At 37.5% G+C, this 11,475-nt stretch overlaps 1 protein-coding gene across 1 annotated transcript; it reads right to left on the reverse strand.

Moving 5' to 3' along the window:
* Positions 1–349: 349 nt before the first annotated feature.
* Positions 350–10,988, reverse strand: LOC143302070 (uncharacterized). The gene is made up of 10 exons (XM_076616581.1): positions 10,863–10,988; positions 9,162–9,261; positions 7,483–7,559; positions 5,874–5,992; positions 4,868–4,922; positions 4,421–4,494; positions 3,941–3,992; positions 2,844–2,915; positions 1,365–1,487; positions 350–566 (listed from the first exon to the last, which is right to left on the reverse strand). The coding sequence occupies exons 1-10, from the start codon at positions 10,899–10,901 to the stop codon at positions 525–527; spliced, it is 753 nt and encodes a 250-aa protein (XP_076472696.1). The 5' UTR covers positions 10,902–10,988; the 3' UTR covers positions 350–524.
* Positions 10,989–11,475: the final 487 nt, after the last annotated feature.

Genomic DNA, 11,475 nt, shown 5'->3' on the forward strand with positions numbered 1-11,475 from the left:
AAATATACCCCCCACCCCACCCACCCCAACACACACACACACTGTGTGTGTGTGTGTGTGTAGATTAGGTATGGTCTGCTCATTTGAGCAATACAGAGATCTTTAATTTCATTAAAAGAAAGAAAACAAAATTCAACTTTGCCAATTGTTTTGCTGCTGGCAAATTCAGTCAATCTTTAGAGGACACACAAGAACAACACTCGTCTTTATGCCAATTTGGTGCAATGTGCTATTGGTGCATGTTGTTCCTGAGACTATGCCAAGCTTTACTGTATGCGCACACACACACCACATTCACTCAGATTTCACATCACACAGACTCATACTGTGCACAAGTGAGAAATTAGTGCCCAGTTTCCACTTTTATTTGTTCCTGTAACCTCTGACATACTACTGACTGAACACATTGAAAATCTAAAAATCAATACAAATTAAAACAAAATTTTTTTAAAAGTTGACAAACAGCGATCCGGATATATCTGTGAGCTGCTCCAAAGACATAACAAAGGCGTTTACAACTATGATTACGTTAAACCAAATCTCTCAGCACGCTTCCTCTTCTTCTCCTGCAAGGACAAGAAATGGAAGAAATACAGAATCAATTGCGAAGAATCCAACACATCATCACATGTCATGCTTAAATACAGAATAGCTAATACACTGTGACTGATATTACACTCTTCATACTACTTTCATCCTTCAATATTTGATATCACACTACTCATATTTCAGTTATCAATACCCTGTTGTACACACTCCCACCCCCTCTCTTCAAGCTTATCTTTCTGAAACATTCAGGCAATGATTCAATTCTATCCAGACATGCACATCCCATGCCCTCTCCCTTTTGCAAGCAAGGACATGCATGCACACACACACACACTCTCTCTCTCTCTCTCACACATGAACACTGACTAAAGACCACCACCTGATAATTTACAGACAATTTTTAGTCATCAAGGAAGGAAAGTAACCAACAATTTACTTTTCTTCAATTCTTTTTTTTTTTTTGTTGTTGTTGCAGTGCTCAGTATTTTATTTAGTTTGTGTGTGACCAAGACTTCCCAAGCAATCTGTGATTTTGATGGCAAGAAGTGTAACTTAATTAAATTAACTGACAACTCTTAGTTGAATATCAAAATTCTTTTCTTCTTCCTTGTTTTCTCCACCCCTTCAAAAGAATGTATCTTGCTGACAGTTCTCACTGTATTATTTTCATTCCACAATCATTCTCGAAACCATTCACAGTGATGAAAAATTCTATCATACTCATCACAGAAATACAATGTGCAGAAAGAGAGAAAAACAATGCAGACGATAAAGTAGGAAACACACAATATAGAACTACCAGTGTCAACACATACCTCCATGTCACTATCTGTGGAGCCCAGTTTCACTTTCTTGGGCTCTGAGGGTGCAGATGTGGACGATGATGTGACAGTTCCAAACCGCTCCAAACGTTTCCTCTTTTTCTCATCTTCATCAACCTGAAGACGCACATAATTAATGTAATTAAAAACCCCACTAAGGAATGGGAAGACATGGTGGAGATAACAAAACAAATTTCTGACACAACAAGCTCATGCACAGGTACAAACTGATATTTGTGTGTAAAGATGTGCAGGATCAAGTACTGACAAGATTCGAACATATAGCTTTTTTTGTTTTTAATAACCTTTTTTTCAGATTTACTAAATTTTACTCCAATAGTGTATCAGAGCACAGGAAGTGCCTTCTGGATTCCACCTTTGTAATTTCAGTCCCATAAAACTGGAAGTAAACATTTCCTAATCACACATAAACAGTTCAAGTTGTATATGCAGGTGAACTGATCTTCAGCCCACCAGACACTGCCACCATGATTAGAAACCAGTATCTTTAGACTTGAAGGCCAGGAGCACCAGTCTCTGTTAGGGGCATTTTTCTTCTTATTCCTAAACGACTGAGACATTAAGGAATTTTCCTGTGTTGGTTCCTTTCTTCAGCTTGAAGTGAGCAGCTTTATTCTGATGTGCAGTGACATGTGGGATTACTATCAGTCACGTATACTTTTGGATTCTATTGTTGTAAACACATCTGTGATGAAATATGTGTGCAGTTGTATTCCATCAATATTGCACACAGCCAAACTTGTATTAGCAGGATAAGGTACAAAACTTGTGCACACTTTTTGGCAACAACAGATTAACTTCCCTTGCTAGTACTGCTTCTGTTTCAGAAAATGAACATATTTTTGTGTGTGCAATATGGTCACATTTCATTGTAAAATTGTGTAGAAAGTGACCTTTGTCAAATGAGAAGATTCTTCTGACGGGGATTAGGATGACTCTTTTTTCAACACAAGATGAAAATTGTGGCAATAGTCATGAAGAAGACAGAGAAAAACTGTAAGCGCCAGATTTTGCTGTTGTAGCAAGCACAAGTCAACAGACTGAACGTGGTAGGGTGTAAGGTGTTTAACGCTTGTGTCATGCTCTTAATTTTTGCCATTTTCCAAGATGACAGCTAAATGCCATTCATGCGCTAAACTTATACACAGCAGAGGTAGACTAACTCAGCATCAGTTTTTCATCAAGTAAAAAAATTTGGTAATGACTGGACTCCAAGCCTACAGGGCAGTAGTTTTTCTTTTTTGTTTCTTTTTTATAATTAGTGCCATTAGTGGTTTTCCTGGAGTTTTTTGGCAACAGGCTCAGACAGGCAGGCAGATAAGGCTGAAGCAGGGCCAGTAAAAATAGTGTTAAGCCTTTAAAATACTGACATACAAGGAAAAAAACAAACAAAAACAGACAGACAAAAACAACAACAACACACACACACAAAAGGATTTCAGTTCCACTTACCTTACTGAGTGTATTTGAGACCACTGTTCCAAATCGCTCTGCCCTTTTCTTCAATTTGTCAACATCTCCTGTCTGTAGAAAATAACATTAAACATATAAAGTATTATTTCATGCATTAATGTTACACTGACTCTATTCTTTATATGTGTGTGTGTGTGCCGTGGAAGCTGCGATACGTAGACTAGAAATGAGTGTGTGGAGGAGGGGGGAAGAGGAGGTAATGTGTGTGGTGTGTGTGTGTGTGTGTGTTGGAGCTCATGTACATTTATATGTATTTAACTGTGCTTTCATATCTGTGAAACTGCATGTTTGGTGCATATCTGTTATGCATGTGTGGGTGTATATGTGAATGTGTGTCTTCATGTTTTACATATATTTGCTTATTTATCATCATTGTTATCTTATTTATTTATTTATTTATTATTGTTATTATTATTATTATTATTACTACTACCTTTTTAAAAGAAAAAAATTATTATTTATTTATTTATTTGTGTAAGCTTATCTATTATTTATTCACTTTTTTTTTTTAACATTATAATCATTATTTATTTATTTATTTATTTGTGTAAGCTTATCTATTATTTATTCACCTTTTTTTTTTTCCCCTCAAGACCTGACTAAGCGCGTTGGGTTACGCTGCTGGTCAGGCATCTGCTTGGCAGATGTGGTGTAGCATATATGGATTTGTCCGAACGCAGTGACGCCTCCTTGAGCTACTGAAACTGAAACTATTCTTTATCTAATCTTCACACACAGGACACACTGCTGTTGTTTTTTCCTGTGACTTTATCAAGCTTTTCAATTGTGTATTTGAAGTGAAGAACTAATGAAAAAACAACAACAACAAAAAAACCCACCAGCGCAAGGCATATTAACAGGTTGGCATAATGAACACCAAAACATTGTAGCAAGAACTGTACATCACTTTGTTAGCTGGCAAACTATGGTATCATACGACTGCTTCATGAAATTTATGCATGCGTCATCATTCAATCTGGCCTAAAACAAATACAACCATTCACAGATGTGAACAACCACCTGTACAAAGACTAGATTAAACGGAAAGCTTCTTGTGCATAAAACTATGAATTCACCGATGTTCCAAGTTTGACTGTGCTGCCTGTTGTAGAGCTTTGAACCCCAAACCTGCAAACAACACACAAAAGTCAACAATTACCACACTGGAAAAAACAAACACCACCCTATCTTTGGGTACTTCTAACCTGTTACCAAGAACTTGATAAAGTAATCCAAATCAAATGTACTGCAAGCAAAAGAACAATACAACATAAAAGGAACTGTCCCCATTGAAAACTTAGCATATAATCAGCACTGCACATGTCAAAAGGAAAAGGTAACACCATAAAAATAGAAGTGGTAACTCATGGAAAATACATACAAACTTGCACAAAAAATAAAATGAAAAACCCACACACAAACACAAGCAGATGTACACACATCCACATTTTCTCTCTTTTTTTTCTCTCTCTTTTTCTAACAGAACGTGAAAAAATATGAGGCACTGCTCTTATTCTATGTGCACACTGAAAGCACATGATTCAAAACATGCCTACCTTTCAGCTCTCATGGCTTTCTTGGCTGAATCTGAAACACATCCACCAAACTTCTCTGCCCTGGCCTTCAGTCTCTGGAAAAACAAATAACAAAACAAAAACAATAGCCAAGCAAATCAAGACACTGAACAACAATACATCAGATGTGGTCAATACATCTTATAAAAATAATTGTGACCTTCAAAGCCATATCTCTTTTCAAAATTTACAACAGTTTATTGAACTAAAAAACGACAACCCCATCCTTGTTTCGAGATGGGTCTTTACAGAGAGACAGACTGTTTAACACACACATATGCGAGCTGCATGCATGCACGCGCACACACACACACACGCACACTAAAATACACTGATGCCTACTCATACATTATAACAGTGTTTCGATCCGTGCAAGCACATGCACACACATACACAATAATAACATGTGACAATATCAAGAAAACTCACCTCAGCTTCAGACAGTCCTTTCAGTGAAACCACTTTCTTTTCTGGTTCAGCATCACTGGAAGCAACAAACAAGAAGGAAATTTGAAATGAGCACATGAGTCAGATAAAAGAAAGCTTTAAGAAGATTCTTTTACATGTACCATCATATGGCGCATTCTTATTTTTTATCACAAATACACTTTTTCACATCATACCAAACCTGATTTAAACAAAAGGAATAATTGATTTTTACATTTGTTTCCGTCAGATAAATTTATAGACATTTTTTTGTTATATGTTTATATACATTTAGACAGAGCACGCGCATAATAATACACATTTCACACACTGACATGTGTACATTATCTGCTCACCAACTTTACACTGACACATTTCTTTTTTCTATGATAATATTCATTCTCATTCACTTCTAACTGACCTTCATTCAAGAAATAGTGAACCAAACACACTCAATATACATACTTCAAAAAAGGAACCTCATGTCGAAAATAAAATCAGGTCAGATTGATGAGAGAGAAATGTGTGAGGAAAAAAAAAAGTCAGAGAGGGAGGGAGAGAAATTTGTTACTGATAACTGACAGAATCAAATCTTTGTTTCTAAAACTGTAAAAGCCCAGTCGACTGCATGAGGTCATTTCAGGGTTGATAATTATAAGGACAGAATGATAACAGAATCAAATCTTTGTTGCTAAAACTGTGAAAGCCCGGTCAACTGAAAGGGGTCACTTCAGAGTTGATAATGATTAGGACAGAATGATGACAATAATAATAATAATAATAATAATAATGCATACTGATGCTGCACTTTCCATTTACAAAAAGAAAGAAAAAATATCATGCTTACGTAAACATGCGAATCAAGTATACCAAACAAGAACACAAAAGCACACAAACAAACACGCCAGCACACGCACATATACGACCAGCAGAAAGTTCAAGAAGTATATAATAAGTAAGCAGAATGTCAAGAGCACCAAACCAAGAGGGAGGCTCAAGCAACACTGACGTTTTCGGAATGTTCTCTTTGGAGGTGACCTCTGCAGCAGCAGCAGCAGCAGCACCATCACCAGCAGCAGGAGCAGCAGAAACATCAGACTGCACTGGTTCTGCTGGAGCAGCATCACCCTGAAAAGTTTATACATAAAACATCAGTGGTTCAGAAAGCAAATGCTTGTTGCACACAACTCAAATAATCAAAATGACTTTTTACCCTAATCAACAGACAGAATTAGTAACACACCTTAACCCCTAGGCTGCCTATATGACGAGATAACTCGTCATGGAAAGCATGTACGCTTCGCTGCCACAATGACGAGATAACTCGTCATCGAAATATTCTGACTTTTCCCTACTTTGCATTCAGTTCGTTGACAAAAATGCTGGTAGCTTTAGCTTGGGGAATCTTTCTAGATTCTATTCATAGCTAGAAACACCATCTGCGTCATAAGGCAGTCCTTTATTTGAATGTTTAGGTTGGGTTACTGGCCGCAGTCTTTGCCTGGCTCCTCTCCTCGCTCGCTCAACAAAATGTCGGACTGACTCCGTGCTCAAGACATGCGATTGTGGCGAACTAAATCAACCAAGATTACTTTCTTTAGCTGATGCTCAGAAAGAATTGAAGCATAAATTCGAAGGAGAAGACAGTGGTGAACATTTATAGGACGATTTGATAGAAAATAAAGGAAGCAATCAAGAGAGTGGCCAAGATACAACTATCAGTGACTGATGCCAGCTCTTCACCTCTAGCAGACGACAGAAGTCCCAAATTTTTAGCAGGCCACAGTGTGGGCTATTTTCTTGGCACTCAGCCAACGCGGTCTGATGAGAACTGGATAAAGTGACCATGTGAGAGGGGTGAAGAGGAGGGGGGGTGGAGACTGAGGGGGCGTGGCCTCACATCCATATTATCACTTGCAGAAGTCAATGCATTATATATCTATTTCTTTTTCAGTTTTTTTGTATTGTGGTTGTTCTAGTACGATTTTGTGTGTGCAGATATCCATTTGTCCAGAAAATGATATTTTAGTGCAAATTGCCTGACTAATGTTTGTAATGAACAAGTTGAAAATGTGACAAAAAACAAAACACTGATTTCAAAACAACAGCATGTCACTAAAAATATATAAAATGGGAAAACATCACGTGTTTTGTATTCTTTATTCATTTCCCTTTCAGAAAATATATACTTTTATGGGTCTTTCTCCAATAACAAAGAGCACAGAATTTTTTGAAAATTTATACCCGTTTTTTGTGAAAAAACCCTGGCAAATAGATTTCACTCAAATCTTATTTTCCTGGCAGCGAAAGGGTTAAAATGCTATCTCTGAAACTAATCAAGATATCTGCAAATTCATTTTCATCATTTTAGCTTGTCTTAAAAAGTTCCAAAATGAAAATGACAATTGTGAGTTCTGCAAATTAATTAATTCTTTAGCTGCCACAACCTGTTAAAAGAGGAAAATTGTGGCTTTCCAACTGCTTATGTTTTGTCTTGTTTTGTTTCTACATTTAGTTCAGTCATTCACTTATCATGTATACCTCTAACCCCATCCCTCTTTTTTTAAACCATGCAGAAGGGTGCTAATTAGAAACATGAAAACAGAAGGCAAACTAACCACCAGTTGATCGATACTCTTTTCCACATTGTCCACATCATCAGCTGGCAGAGTAGTACCGTCTTCTGCAGGAATAGCTGCAACAGGAATGACAACATGCAATGTTTTATCACATAACAAATTGGTACTAATCAAATGTCATTATATTATATGGCAGCAGACACTATAATCATAAAGGAAAAAAAGGTGTAAAGATTTGAATCCACAAATCACATAGCTTACAGAAAATATTAAAAATACAAACAAGAACTTGAAGAAGAAACACTAAGCTGTTTCACAACCTTATAATACAATCCACACACACACCTCACTGGACATATGATATACATATTTAGTAATACAGCGTCTAATAATTTCAGTATATATATATATATATATATATATATATATATATATATATATATATATATATATATATATATATATATATATATTCATAAATCACTACATCAGGAAATGAGACCTATAGACAGAGGCAGAGAGAAAGAAAATACTATGTATTAGATGATGCAGACAGACTCAGAAGCTATGAAAAATGACGCTGGTTCTCCTTTTGTCAAACAGACAGATTTTTTGTTGTTGCTTGGTTATTTCCCCCAGATATCTGTCATCTTTACAAACCTCTTTCTATTTCTAAACAATGAAACTTTCACCAACAAAATGCATACAGGAGCGACACCCTCAAGAAAAAAAATTACAATAGAAACAGAATAGGGAATGAGCCATGATGTCATGAAACAAAGATTGACAGAGTTAATTCCCTTCATTTCGGTCCACTTCACTTTTGTTGATTCGACAATCCGACTTGCTTGAACATCTCATGCTCTAGATCGATTAACAAGTGTAAAATGGAAAAGCAAAGGAAAATAGGAAGAACGTTGACAAGCTTAATCTTGAGGCAAGATGTCCATACATTGATAAACTTAAGCTTCGTGAATGGCTTCGACCAGTACAATTCAGTTGAGAGTGATTGTGTCACAGATAAATAAAATCAGTTATTGTTGGATAACAACTTATTTTTTTAGGCAAAGTCCTGTAGTGAAGCCATACAATAAGCCAACAGATAGTGGGCCTTCATCTGAGCACAGGTCAGAATTCACTTAAAAACCTCGAGTAAGCCAAAGCTTCAACACATGTAATGAAAACTAGCCTATTTGGCGAGAAGACTGGAGAATTCACTTTATTTCGTAGCTAACAACACTGTGTTATCTCCACAGAAATGTCTCGAACAAACACGCAAATGTTCACTGGTATTTGCAAACGTCACTGTAGTGCGCCAGATAGCTGCGATACATGCCTGCCTCCTTGTTCTGTGACTTCTTCAACTTGCTTTCTGCTGTCGTTTCAACTATAGGAAAGTGTTGAAAACTGATACCCAGTAAGTCCTGATTCATTACTGTATCCCTAGCTTGTACAGCCGATAATGCAGCAAGTGAGTGGCATTGCTCAGTATCTTTGTGGAGACGATCACTGTTTAGAACCGCATGACGTAGTTTCGTTTTCGTTAGTTGCGCCTGACTGGCAAAATGGCATCCCGTCCCACAATGCACCACGCCTGACGTCATCTTCTCAGGCCCTATGAAGAAAAATCTCTCAGCTCAACTTCACTTAATTATGTATAGCAAACAATTAAAAATAAGAATAAAAAACGGAAAAAGCAAAGAAGTGTATACACCCACGTGCTCCGTTCACTGCTGCCTGAAGTCTCTCCAACAACACATCTTTCGTGCCAGACACAGCAAGACCCCTGTCCTTCAACTCTTTCTTCAGGTCACTGACCTAAGACAAAACAACAAATGAACAATGAACAACACTGGTAACAATCCATAAATAAAGATCTTAACCCGGAGAGCGCGATGAGCCACGATTGTGGCTTTCCCGGTAAAGTGCGATGGGCCACGATCGTGGCTCTGTTTACATAAGGGCCGACATCATACGGCTATACTCGGCAGCCTTCGTAAAACTGCCTCGTTCTGGTGTTACTGCCTCCCTGCTTGTGTTTGCACAAACTTTGACCGAGTTTATAAGTCCAGATCTTCGTATTTTTTGTAAACAATAAGTGACACTGAAGTTGACAAAGCTCAGGAAATGAGTGACCTTGTCACTAGTGATGATTCGTTTGCTGACAGGGATTCTGGTGAAAACGGCTTTGTTATTTTGACACTTGGGCATGCTGGCTTGCTTGTTGTTCATTCAGTTTTGTGTCTCCAGCCACAAAAACTGGGGGGTGGGTGATTGGGGTGGCGAGGGGTGGTAAAGTGGGTTAGGCATGGATCTATTGCGATTTCTTGACCAAATCAAGCTAGAAAACTGGAAATTATTTTGATTTAAAGCATTCTTGCTGCTTTTGAAAGCAACATGAGCTAAAAGAAAACATTTATTTCTGTTTTTGCCTGTAATTGCATAAAGTATTGTAGATGTGCGCGTGCGTGGCGTCGGTGGGTGTGTCTCAAATAAATAATACAGTGCTTATAATTTTATTGTTTCAGTTATATTCATATCATGATTCTGCAGCCAGAACATTTTTTGTACAGTTTAATTCCAATTTTGAGATTTTGACTCTGTAAAAGATGTGAAAATACCTATAAACATTGTGGTTGACGTTTTTGGAAAACAAGTGTGCAAAATTTGTTAATTATATCCTATGGAATATCTCCAACTACATACAAGGTACAGCCTTTTTCTTACTTTTATCTGATTCTTCATTCACTCTACTTTCCAAAAATGTATAGGTTTACCTATTTATTCTTACTGATAAGCATACAAATGCCCCAAATCAGAGCACAGGTAGCGGAGGCAAACTATCCCTTTGTTTTAAGCATGATTTCTGTAAGTATGTTTTATTATATCCAGCACTTTGAGGGTTAAGTTTCGATGGCAGTGACGAGTGTGTTGTCCTCGATGCAAATTAACTTGGAAAAGAAATCAAGCATCACACCTCGTCGATAAAGGCATATAACGACAGACGGCGAAGCTAAGTTATGATGTAATCATGTAGACAGTTCATTTGCTAAGGCTTTGTGAAAAAATATATTCAATCTCTCGGTTAATCAGTAATGCATCTTTTATGTGAATGAACCCATGTGTCTTTTACACATTTTCTGCGCACTGTGGCTAAATGCGTTTAACATGCAAGAATTCTGAAATAAAAAGTGCAACCAGAACAATGAACCGGCGTACTAAAAATCAGTCCGACGAATTCACCACACATCATTACATGCAATCACTGCGACAACTGAGCAAGTCAGAACCAACGACTGTCAACATACAGAAGATAAACTTAGACCTGTGCATGTGCTGCACACCCCAACGTGTTACTTACATATTCTGAAGCAGATAAATTTTCAAGGACAAAACACAAGTTTCGTTTTTTAACGTACCTTCATTTTCTTCAGATCTTCCGCACCGATGCTCGCCATTTTGACTCGGAAGGGGAAACGTCTTGTTACGACAAACTATAGTAATAAACCAAAAGAAATCGAAAGATCACGACAAAGAAATAAATTATTAATATCTATCTCCTGCGGTGTCTGTTGCAGAGATTCCCACGACTGAAAAATGAAAATCATTGACACTACCAACAAAAAAGGATGTTTCTCACTAGGTTCTCCACATTAGAAACAGTGTTCCATGACCACTGTATAATTACATTTGCTTGTTTTTGGATCTTTTCGAGAGGGGTTAACAAGCCGGGGGAGAATCGACACGGGGGAGTATCGACTCGGGGGAGTATCGACACGGGGGAGTATCGGGCTGACCCCGCAGCCAATAGCCATTTTATCGGGATCGAGGGTCATTAAGCTTGTGCTTTCTGGTTTTCAGTTGGCAGCGGACATAGTCTCAGTGCCGGAAACCCATAAGACACACTCTTAAATTTTCTCACAGATCGACATCAATTTCCTCTCACAGTACGTTCCCTATTTTAAAAAAAAGAAAGAAAAAAAAGAGGAGTTTTAATTAATGTTTCCGGATAAGGAACACACAAACGCGTAT

This window comes from Babylonia areolata, chromosome 2 (genome assembly GCF_041734735.1).
Source record: "Babylonia areolata isolate BAREFJ2019XMU chromosome 2, ASM4173473v1, whole genome shotgun sequence".
NCBI lineage: Eukaryota > Metazoa > Mollusca > Gastropoda > Neogastropoda > Buccinidae > Babylonia > Babylonia areolata.